Source organism: Spermophilus citellus, assembly GCF_964194105.1.
Source record: "Spermophilus citellus genome assembly, chromosome: 3".
Taxonomy (NCBI): Eukaryota; Metazoa; Chordata; class Mammalia; order Rodentia; family Sciuridae; genus Spermophilus; species Spermophilus citellus.
This window is the reverse complement of record NC_138184.1, coordinates 17,049,303-17,061,658: the sequence shown is the minus strand read 5'-3', so window position 1 is coordinate 17,061,658 and position 12,356 is coordinate 17,049,303. Positions and strand designations below refer to the sequence as shown.

The window sequence follows — 12,356 nt, the reverse complement described above, 5'->3', positions numbered from 1 at the left end:
TCGACAGCACCCTGCGCCTGCGCGGCGCGGCGCTGCGGAGACCGTTGGCTCATTTGCATGTCCCCGCCTCGCGCGGCGGCGGGTGAGGAGCCTGAGGCGGCGGCGGGGGCGGCTCCGCGCGCAGTGGGCTCGGGGTGAGGCCCGGGCCCCGGCGTCGTCGGTGGGTGGGCCCCGGGGTGGGGGGGCTCGGACTTGGTCCGGGTGGCCCCGGACTACATGATGGCGCCGAGGGCTTGGCCCTCGGGCTTCGTCCGCGGCCCGGTCCTGAGGGGCGGTCGGTGGCCTCCGGGAACCGACTCCCCCTTTTCGTCGTCCTCGGAGGCTGGGCGGAGGCGGGCCGTACTGGAAGGGTTCACTGGGTCACTTGTTCATTCATTCCACCCGAGCCCGGAGCAGCACCGGCTCGCGGGGCGATAACGGCCACCGGTGCTGCGTTCGGCCCTTTACCTCTTTTAGACTGGTTCAGTCCCCATAGCAACCCCAATATTAGCTGCTCATTCCATAGATGGGAAACCAAGGCGTAGAAAGGTTAGGACACTTGTTTTAAACCCAGGCCACCTGACCCGGAGACCCGGCCCTTCGCTATTCAGAGAACAAGGGACACCGGGAAGGGAGTCAGAGGATGGGAACATGGGGTGATGGTTGTGAAAAAACAACTGTAAGTCAGGTGTGCGTCTTGAAGTTGGAGGTGTCTTTAGGCCAGGACATCTTGATGATTAAGGACGTTGAACTCCTAAATGTTGCTTAATTTTTTTCCTACTCCTTCTAAAGGGCTTTGTTTCCACTAATGCTCTAAACAGCAGGTTCAAGTCTGGGCTGTCTGACCTTGGGTGGGTCACTTAGCCTAGGTCTGCCTTTTCCTCTTCTATGTAATGTCATTCATAAAAGGACCCACCTCGTCGGTAGGCTATTGCAAGAAGCAAAAGAGATCGTGCTGGTACCTAGTACACAGCAACCTCTGTCACTAGCTCATTGTCATTTGGTAGAGATTCTTCCACGCACTTCTCCAGAGGCTTCTCTCAGAGTAAGCTCTGGTTGCCTCTTGGTGAAATGGGAAAATAGTGGTCACATCTTTCCTACATTTGTGAGGGTTGTGTTCCTGTTCTTCTGACCACGTTATATTCTTTTGTGTGTTGAGTTGTGCTATCCTCTAGCAACCCCAAGAAATGGGATTGCTCTGTGTGCCTCTTGTAACCCATTGCAAGGAAACGGGCTCAGACAAGGCTCTTCTTGCTCCTTTTCCTGACACACATGTGAGCCTCACCTGGAGAGAGATCCCCTTAAAAGACTCCAACCTGCCTTTTGAAGTACCATGGCAGGATTATGGATTACTACGTGATTTTTTTTTCCTTTTGATTTTTTGTTTTGAAACTGAGTATCCCTTAAGTTGCTGAGTTTGGCCTTGAACTTGTGATCCTCCTATCTCAACCTCTCAAGTCACTGGGATTACAGGCATGGACCATTGTGCCCAGCACTGCCTGGTGACTGAGGATTGGGTAAAATAGAGCAGGCTCTGTGAGAGAGTTGTTATTCTTAATATGTCTTTTTCTTTCACTATAGGGCAAGGAAATATGGCAGCAAGGAGAATTGCACAAGAGACTTTTGATGCTGTATTACAAGAAAAAGCTAAACGATATCATGTGGACCCCACTGCTGAGACTGTAGGAGAAACTCTTCAGTTTAAAGCTCAAGGTAAATTTTTTTTTTTTTTTTTTTTTTTTTTTTGAGAGGGAGTGTAGTATCTAGAGTCTGGGGCAGGATTTCAGTGTCTTAGACAAGTTCAGAATTGCTCTGATCCTTGCTCTCCTTATTTAAGAGAAAATAATATTTTCACATTGCCCACTGGGCAGCCAAATCATTATGCAGAAGGTGATGTTGTCATTAACTGGAGCTTCTTATTAGATACTATCTTTTGAAGAACATAATTTTGGTGCTGTGAATGGTATCCAGGGCCTTACTCATGCTAAGCAAATGCTTTCATTGATCTATGTCTCCAACCCCTAAAGAAGGATTTGGGGAGGTGGGGTACTGGGGTGCATAACCACTGAGCCACATTCCTAGCCCTTTTTATTTTTCATTTTGAGACTGGGCCTTACTAAGTTGCTTAGGGCCTCATCCTCTGGAGCTGCTGATATTATAGGCTTGTATTGCCATGCCCAGCAAGGATTCTTGAATCAATCTAGTAGCATCCCCTGCCATTCCTGCTCTGGTTTAAGCTCTTATCAGTTCTTGCTTACATTATTGCAATGTCCTGCAGGGTCTGTCTGCTTCTGACTTCATTTCCTTCATATCAGCCCTTAAAATAGTTGCCCCTCAGATCTATTAGTGCCAACCTCCTTAGGCCACTGTCCTGCTTAGGCTCTTGGGGCTCCCCAATTGCAGTGTTATATCTTCTTCAAGTGCAGGAATAGCCACTTAACATCTGCAGAGAGGGTCTCTAGCTGCCAGGTGTTGGTTCTGCTTGAAAACATTTCCTTTGAATTCCTTTATGTCAGGTCTGCCTGGTTAATTCTCACAAGACTCGGCTCACAGGTGCCTTCCCCTAGGAAGCCTAAGCAGGCCTTGAGGTTGATTTTGTTACCATCCCTACTCCAGGAAGTACATGCCCTGGGCCTATTTCCCCTGGGCTGCTCACAGTTATATCATCCTTAGGGTGAAGAAAAGGCCCCTCCTATTGTTTAAGTCTAAGTCTTTGGGATAGGAATAACAAATGTGCTTTGGACTGGAGAATTGAAGCTCAGTGGACTGGAGAATTGAAGCTCAGAGGTTATCTCTAGGTTCTGAGATTTCAGAATTTACAGGGATGTTTGCTGAAGTACCAGCTCAGTGGTAGAGCACTTGCTTAGCACATGTGAGGCATTGGCTTTAATCTTCAGCACCATGTAAAAACAAATAAATAAAGGCACTGTGTCCGTCTACAACTAAAAAAAATTTTTTAAATAAAAATTTACAGGGATATGGTTGAGGATGTGGCTCAGTGGTAGAGTGTGTTCTTTTTTTTTTTTTTTAAAGATGGACACAATATCTTTATTTATTTTATTTATTTATTTTTGAGAGAGAGAATTTTAATATTTATTTTTTAGTTATCGGCAGACACAGCATCTTTGTTTGTGGTGCTGAGGATCGAACCCGGGCCGCACGCATGCCAGGCGAGCGCGCTACCGCTTGAGCCACATCCCCAGCCCCTGTTATTTATTTTTTATGTGGTGCTGAGGATCAAACCCAGTACCTCACAAGTATGAGGCAAGCTCTCTACCTCTGAGCTATAACCCCAGCCCCTAGAGTGTGTTCTTAATATGTGTATGATCTTGGTTTCATCCCAGTACTGCCAAAACACAAAGTTATGTGAGATGTACACAAAACCATTGCAGTTATAAAAGATCGGAACAGTTTAATAAAAAGAGGGATGAAAATCCTCCTAGCTACTTCCTTATCCCTCAGAGGTAACTATTTATGGTGTTTTATACATCCTTCAGTTCTTTTAGTGAGATATTATAGTACTCAATACTTTGTGTTTACATCTGGAGAATTAAATCTTGGTTCTTTATCTATAGACTCAAGCACCAGTACATCTTAGTTACCACAAGAAAGATTGGAGAAGGCTGGTTTTAGCTGAGTGACAGAATACTTGCCTAGCATGTGCAGGGAACTAAGTTCCATCTCCAGTATTGCACCACCCCCTCAAAAAAAAAAAAAAACTATGGAGGATGGGGACTAGAAATACAGCAAGATGATGGTTTTAGAACAAAGTTCATGATTCATTGGTCAGCCTTTCTCTCTCTCTCTCTCTCTCTCTTATCTTTTTCTTTCTTTCTTTCTTTTTTTTTTTTTTTTTTTTTTTTTTTTTTGGCAGTACTGGGGATTGAGCCCAGAGGCACTCTACCACTGAGCTATGTCCCAGCCCTTTTCCAGGGTCTCACTAAGTTGCTAGTGCTGGTCTCAAACTTTGGATCCTCCTGCCTCAGCCTCTTGGGTTGCTGGGATTATAGGTATACACCACGCATAGCTGGTCAGCCTTAGTTCTATGTCTCTGCTTTACTCTGAACTCTTCCCATTCCTTATAAACCAGGACATGGAAAATGTGTAGCATCCAGCCACCACTCTCCCTCTAATTCTCCTTCCCTAATTGTGCCATCAATACCATAATCAATGCCTGGATTATTATAGTAGATTCCTTTCTGGAACATTCATGTCCCCTTTTGTCCACTATAATATATTCCGTGAATAGCAGCCAGTGAGGTTATTCCTCTGCTCAGAACCCTTTGGTAGCTTTTGGTTTCACCCAGAATAAAAATTGAGCCCTATCTAGGGCCTGACTTCTGGATAATCCCTCCCCCCATTGTATCCTATTATAGTGGGTCCGTAATTTTGTTGCACTTTAGAATAGTTTGAGAGCCTTTTCAAAATCCTAATGCTCATGTCAGACTGTATTCTCATTAATTAAATAAGGATGTTTAGGGATGAAGGGCCCCTGCAGACTTCAATGTGCAGCACAGTTTGGGAGCCACCTTTCTATCACTTTGCTTCTGGTTTCCTCTGTTCCCTTTTGCCTGCATTGCCCCCCGCCCCCATCCCATTGCAGGGGTTTATCCTGTCCCCTCTATCTGGAAGCCTTCCTCCTCTTAACTGTATTATCTAGCCCCTCATACAGGCTTCTGCTTCTATATACATTGCTGTCAAAGCTGCCCTCTTGGACCAGCCTGTCTAAAAATGACATTTCCTCTTTGCATTCTTGCTTCCTTGAGTTTCATTCTTGGCATTTACTTTTACCTGCTATATTTTTGTTTGTTGTCTGGCTCCCTCAACTGGTAAGTGTGGTAGAAGCCTCCTTTCTCTACAGTAACTTTGGTGCTTAGTGCAGTACCTACACATAATAGGTGCTCAATAAGTGCTTGTTGAACATGTTAACTTGGATATAGACTTTTTGTGGCTTCTCAGCCCATCATTACCTCTTGGCGTACTCATACCTGTTTCTGCCTCCCTCCTTCTCTCTCTCTCTTCCATATATATATATATATATATATATATATATATATATATATATATATATATATATTTAACTAGATTGTAGATTGATTGAAAAATTCAAATATCAGAAAGATAATCCATGAAAAGGCCTAAAGCCGGATGCAGTGACACACACTATAATCCCAACTGCTTACAACACTGAGGCAGGTTCAGGGTCAGCCTGGGCAACTTAGTGAGACCTTGTCTCAAAATAAAAAATAAAAAGGACTGGCACCCCTGGGTTCAGTCCTAGTACTGTTTAAAAGAAAGTGTGCCTGAGGCCCACCAATCCCATATACCCATTGTCCATAATTCATTTCTGTTTCTAGCTTCTCAGAGTTCTTTTATGTGTGAATAAGCAACTGTAAATATATGTTTCCACTTTTCTATGCTGTTCACTTTCCATCTTGATGTGGCTTCTTTTCTTCCTTCCTCTCTCCTTGCCTCAGTCTCTGGTTTTTCAGCTCCATAGAGAGGATTAGCCAGGCAGACCTTTTATTTCAATCAGCCTTGGATCAGGTGCTTGTCTTGGGCCTGGACAACTGTGATGAGCATTGTGTCAGCTAAGGCTTCTACCTCATGGTGGCACTGTGGGCTTATATTTTCCCCTAGGAGGCAGCTAGAGTTGGCAGCCTCTATAAAATCTGGCTGCTATGAGTTAAAAGTAGAAACACAGAAGTGTTTGGTTGCATTAAAGAAGTCCAGGTTTGCCTGGTGTGATGGTGCATGCTTGTAATCCTAGCAGCTTGGTAGGCTGAGGCAGGAGGATCACAAGTTTGAGGCTAGCCTCAGCAATTTACTGAGGCCCTAACTAACTTAGTGAGACCCTGCCTTTAAAAAAAAAAAATGAAAAAAAAAAAAAAAGGACTGGGGATGTAGGTCAGTGGTAAAGTACCTCTGGATTCAGTCCCTAGTACCCACCCCCACCCCACCCCCCAAAAAAAGAAAAGTCCAGGGTAAGATGGGCATAGTGGTGTGTGCCTGTAATCCCAGCTACTCAGGTTGAGGCAGGAGGTTTACTTGAGCCCAGGAGTTCAAGGCTAGCATAGGCAATATAGCAAGATCCTGTCTATTTTTTTCTTTTCTTTTTTGCCATAATGGGATTGAACTCAAGGATACTTGACCACTGAGCTACATTACCAACCTCTTTCAGTTTTTTATTTTATTTATTTATTTGCAGGGCTGGGGATTGAACCCAGAGCCTATATGTGCTAGACAGGTACGCTACCACTGAGACACATCCCTAGCCCCTTTTTTTAATTTTGAGATAGTCTTGCTAAGTCACCAAGACTGGCCTAAAACTCAATCCTCTTGCCTCAGCCTTCCAAATTACTAGGATTAACAGACATATACCACTGTGCCCATAAGATCCTGTACTTAAAAGAAGCAGATACCAGCTAGGTTGGTGGCACACATCTGTAATCCCAGCAACTCAGGAAGCCAAGATAGGATCACAAGTTCAAGGCTAGTCTCAGTGACTTAATAAGACCCTATCTCAAAAAATGAAAGGGCTAGGGATGTAGCTCAGTAGTAAAGTACCCCTGTATTCAATCCTCAGGACCACTCTTTCCCCTCCCCCAAAAAAGTAAGGGCTGGGAATTTTAAATCATCTCTTGATGATTTATGATACCTAATACAATGTAAATGCTGTGGAAATAGTTGCTACACTGTATTGTATAGGGAAGGTGTCAAGGAAAAAGTCTGTACATATTTAGTACAAATGCAGTTTTTCTGGATATTTTCAATCTGAGGTTAGCTAAATCCACAGGTGCAGAACCTGCAAGTATAGAGGACAAACTACTATCAACCCAGACTTTTGTGTGGGAGTAGGGGGAGTACTGGGCATTAATCCCAGGCTCTTGTGCATACTAGGCAAATGCTGTACCACTAAGCTACATTTTGTTTATTTGTTTAAAGTTGATATTTTTTTTAAGTATATATACCTTTATTTATTTTTATGTAGTGCTGAGGATAGAACCCAGTGCTTCACATGTGCTAGGCAAGCACTCTACCACTGCCTCACATATGCTAGGCAACTGCTTTACCACTGAGCTACATTTTAAACTTTGACAACACATCTAAATTTGCAAAAAAATACTCAGGTATAAACACTTCTTGGCTGGTGGTCCATGGGCTTCTGTTTGTAGTCTCTGGTCTAAAGTGCTTTTTTGTTTGTTTCTTTTTTTTTTTTTTTGGATTATTTATTTCAGATCTCTTAAGGACAGTCCCAAGATCCAGAGCGGATATGTATGATGATGTTCACAGTGACAGCAGATACTCCCTCAGTGGATCTGTAGCTCACTCTCGAGATGCTGGGAGAGAAGGCCTGAGAAGTGATGTGTTTCCAGGACCCTCCTTCAGATCAAGCAACCCTTCCATTGGTGATGACAACTACTTTCGCAAAGAATGTGGTCGGGATCTGGAATTTGCCCATACTGACACCCGGGACCAGGTCTTTGGCCACCGGAAATTGGGGCATTTCCATTCTCAAGACTGGAAATTCGCACTCCGTGGCTCTTGGGAGCAAGACTTTGGCCGCCCAGTTTCTCAAGAATCCTCCTGGTCACAAGAGTATAGTTTTGGTCCTTCTGCTGTGTTGGGGGACTTGGCCTCCTCCAGGCTGATTGAGAAAGAGTGTTTGGAAAAAGAGAGTCAAGATTATGATGTGGACCATCCAGGGGAGGCTGACTCTGTTTCCAGAAGCACTGGTCAAGTTCAGGCCAGAGGCCGAGCTCTAAACATCATTGATCAGGAAGGCACCCTTCTAGGAAAGGGGGACACTCAGGGCCTGCTTACAGCAAAGGGTGGTGTTGGGAAACTTGTCACACTGAGAGGTGTGACCACAAAAAAAGTACCTGTTATAAATCGTATTACTTCCAAAACTCAGGGCACTAACCAAATCCAGAAAGCCACCCCAAGTCCTGATGTGACCCTGGGGACAAACCTAAGGACAGAAGACATCCAGTTCCCCACTCAGAAAATCCCTTTGGGGCTTGATCTAAAGAACATTCGGTTCCCTAGAAGAAAGATGAGCTTTGACGTTATAGATAAGTCTGATGTGTTTTCAAGATTTGGGATAGAAATAATTAAATGGGCAGGATTCCATACTATAAAAGATGATGTTAAATTTTCCCAACTTTTCCAGACTCTCTTTGAACTTGAAACTGAAACCTGTGCTAAAATGCTTGCCTCATTCAAATGCTCCTTAAAACCAGAGCACAGAGATTTTTGCTTTTTTACTATCAAATTTTTAAAGCATTCTGCTTTGAAAACACCCAGAGTTGATAATGAGTTTTTAAACATGCTTTTAGACAAAGGTGCTGTGAAGACCAAAAATTGCTTTTTTGAAATCATAAAGCCCTTTGACAAATACATAATGAGGCTTCAAGATCGACTTCTGAAGAGTGTCACACCCTTGCTCATGGCCTGCAATGCCTATGAGCTCAGTGTCAAGATGAAGACCCTAACTAACCCTCTGGACTTGGCTATTGCCCTAGAGACCACCAATTCTCTTTGCCGGAAATCTTTAGCCCTTTTGGGACAGACATTCTCATTGGCTTCTTCTTTCCGGCAAGAGAAAATCTTAGAAGCTGTTGGCCTCCAAGATATAGCTCCCTCTCCTGCTTCCTTTCCAAACTTCGAGGACTCCACTTTGTTTGGGAGAGAGTATATAGACCATCTGAAAGCATGGCTGATCACCAGTGGGTGTCCCTTACAGGTCAAGAAAACTGAAGCAGAGCCAGCACGAAAGGAGGAGAAAATGATTGCTCCTATGAAACCAGAAATTCAGGCCAGGGCTCCAAGTGGTCTGAATGATGGTGAGGAAAGCAGTGGAAGTTTCTATGTGTTGTGGCTTATTTTCCTGATTTTTGATAATGTCTCCTATTCTCTTTGAGATTTTTACACAACAGTTCTTTAGTTAACTAAAACCAGTCAGGATTTTAGTAGAAAATCACACTGGTCAATACACATGTCTGCCATTCTTCTGTGAATGTGTGTTAAGAGTTTTCTACCACATAAGCCCTTAAAAATTTTGGGATCATAGATCTCTTTGACATTCTCATGGAAAGCTGTGGCCCTTGCCAGGACAAAAGGACATGTATATTTACATAAATTTTACCTATACTTTTTCATCAGAGATCAAAATTAAGATCCCCTGTTCAACATGCCCACCTTTCCCCAGGTATTACTAGAAGGAAGGGGAAAGAAAAACAAAAAACCGCTAGATGCCATCTCTAAGGAGTCCCTGGCTCCAGAGGTAAGGAGATCTCAAAATATAGTCACTCCCGTGCTAGGTTGAAAGGGTCACAGTAGAGGCCCCAGCCCAGCCTGGGGAATCAGGGAGGCTGTGGTTGAGTTGTGTTGAAGGATGCACAAGGACCAGCTAGGGTATTTCAGTTGGTGGCAGCACCTTTCCTCCACCCAACTTCCTTTTCTAGATTTGTGTGTGTGTGTGGTGCTGGCAGTTGAACCCAGGGCCTTGTGCATGTGAGGCAAGCACTCTACCAACTGAACCGTATCCCCAGCCCCCTTTTCTAAATTTGCTAAAGGTACTTAAGTTTTTTTTTTTGTTTGTTTTTTTTTTTTTGGTACTTAAGTTTTCTTAATTACACTTGATAACCAGCAGTTAATGTAGTGACCAAGAAATAGGAATAGAAATGACTATTTGCTTTCCATCTTCCCTCTTCTTACTCCCAGAATGGATGCTCTCACTGCTCAGAGGTCATAAGCATGTATCTATGTTCTCTTGGCTACTGTGACCAGTGAGAAAGCACTTTGACCCTGACATGGTTTTCAGTTTTCATTGTCCTCAGCCCAGTGGGGACTTTCATTTGTACCTGATTTTTTTGCGGTTCCATACCACCCTCATGAAGCCCTGATTACATGAGGCAATGGATAAGTCCTACCATGTGTGGGTAGTCACAGCTACTCCTAGAGAGGGAACCTGAGGTAGTGGGTTCAGGACTGAAGCATTACCCTCCCTCAACCCTAAAATGCTGAATGGAAAGTCAGTGTAATAGGGTTACTCAAGAATATAGCAGAAAGGAAGGGTCACCTATAACCTAACTAAAAGTGGCTCACCACCCACTTGTGGTACTTTTGCAGCTGCACACATGCTGGAGGTAAATGTTACCATCTGCTCTTTTATGCAATTGTCTCTGCAGCGTTTGCTACATCATGCTGACCTGATGAAAATTATTGCACCTTTGGCTTGATGTCAAACTCATGGAGCCTTTTACTAGAGGTTTCTGAAGCCAAACAGTGGTGGGGTCACATGTAATTGGCATCCACCAGCCTTGGTTCTCTGCATGCACATCTGGATAGCCAATGAGAGGGCCCATATCTCACAGGAACTGCTGAATAGCATCAGGCAGTGTCACTGCCCAACGTTGCACCTGTTCTTGTTGGAAATGCTGAGATGATATCTTTCATTGAATGTGTTGATTATTAATTATTTTTAATTTTTTCTTTTTAATCCTTCCTTCAAAGTATATGTTCTCAGTGGTAGGGTTGCTGGGCCAAAGCTGTGGCCCTGTTCTGGCCATTTCATGGTCAGCCTAGCTAGAAATGACCAAATTTGCAGCAATCTACAAATTTCATTTGCCTATAAAAGCTTTTGGTTTGTACTTCATATTCTTTTGTAAAATAAGCAGTTTTAAAACGAGAGCCAACAAAGAAGAAAATGCAGTTTCATAAGGGAAGTATTTTGTAATAACATGACAGTCGAAGGATTTATCCTGTGCGAGGAGCACACAGTAATGTTTAAAATAAGCCCAGCAATGTATCTAAAAAGAACAAATAAAAAAATATGTAGGCTCACTTGGGCCCTGGAGTTCAGGGCCACTTAGGAAACAGCAAGTTCCCATTTCAAAAAAAAATAAATATAAGCCCAGAGAGGCTGGGAGTACCACTCTGTGGTGGAACACTTACCTAGCATGTAGAAGGGTCTGGGTTTGATCCCAGTGCCACACCCAAATTCAGAGCTCCAACGCAAAGACAGCATTGTGCAGTCATTTACAGAACAAACTGGGAAACCACTCCAGTTCAAGGGTAACTTTAATTAAATGACTGAACAAACAGACCATTCTGTGCTATTAAAACTACAAATATCAGGAAGCTAAACAATCATTATTTGAAGAAGCAAGCTATTCTGCATTGCTGATAGCACTGTAAATTTACAGAGTCATATTGGAAGAAGCTTACACTTTAAAAAAATGATTTACTTTTCATTTGGCATGCTCACACACACAGGATTTTAGCCTAAGGATGGCTGCTTTACATCCCCATCCCCTTGTTTTTAATTTTGAGAGGGTCTTACTAAGTTGCCAAGGCTGACCTAAACTTGTGGTCCTCCCACCTCAGCCTCTTTAGTAGCTGGGATTACAGGTATGCGCCACCACACCCAGCCTAACAAATAGTTTTTGTGAACTAACTTGGGGCCATTGACTTGTGTTGGGGGGTTTTGTTGTTGTTTTGGTGCTGGAGATGGAACCGGAGCCTTGTGCAAGCTAGGCAAATGCTCTACCATTGAGTTACTTGACTTTTTTTTTTTAAGTAGGGAATTTTTCTTTGTGAACTTATTTTTTTCCTCTTACAAAACACATATATGCTTCCCTCCACTCTCACAGTACTGGGGATTGAACCCAGGGTCTTATACATGCTAGGCAAACAGTCTACCGCTGAGCTATTCTCCCATCACTTTTTAAAATTTATTTTGATACAGGATCTTCCTAAGTTGCCCAGGCTGGCCTTGTACTTGGTTCACTTTGCCTGCACTTTTTTTTTTACTTGTAGTTGGACATAATACCTTATTTTAATCTATCATGTGCTAGGCAAGCATTCTGCTGAGCCACAACCCCAGCCCCTGTGCCTGTACTTTTAAGAATATTTTATGTCTTTACAGCTCTACTTTAATATTATGGACATTCAAGTTAAGTGATACATAAACAATAGTAGGGAATTGCTATATATCCTTTCCTTTTCTAGACTGTATGCATAAATTGCTCCATACAGTTAAGTCTGTGACATTTCAGTTCTAGTAGTTATGCTGTTCTATCATTTGGGGAGGACTTCTTGTACATTGGTAAGCCAATGTCTTATGTATGAGGATTTCAGTTTCTGGTGCCTGCTTAGGTTTCAGACGAAGCCCTGTGACTCACTGTCCTGGTCTTTCCAGGACACACATGGTCTAGTGTGTTTCTCAGAAAAGCCATTCTCTATGTTCCAGCAGTTCCCCAGCGAGCAGATCACAAGGTGGTGGACACCATTGACCAGCTTGTCACACGCATTGTGGAAGGCACCCTCTCTCCCAAAGAGAGATCTGTTCTCAAGGAAGACCCTGCTTACTG

At 43.4% G+C, this 12,356-nt stretch overlaps 1 protein-coding gene across 7 annotated transcripts in view; it reads left to right on the top strand.

Moving 5' to 3' along the window:
- SUGP2 (SURP and G-patch domain containing 2) overlaps positions 1-12,356 on the top strand; it is a 34,507-nt gene that overhangs the window by 287 nt on the left and 21,864 nt on the right. For 5 of the 7 annotated variants that reach the window (XR_014021156.1, XM_081287082.1, XM_081287083.1 and 2 more), the window contains exons 2-4: positions 1,561-1,692; positions 7,218-8,825; positions 12,236-12,356. Coding sequence is in view for 6 of the 7 variants with exons in the window: in XM_081287082.1 (XP_081143208.1) it covers positions 1,561-1,692; positions 7,218-8,825; positions 12,236-12,356 (1,861 nt within the window). In the remaining variant the exon portion in view is untranslated. Of the gene's footprint in view, positions 135-1,560; positions 1,693-7,217; positions 8,826-12,235 lie in introns of all 7 variants that reach the window. The other 2 variants (XM_081287087.1, XM_081287086.1) reach the window with 2 other exon arrangements.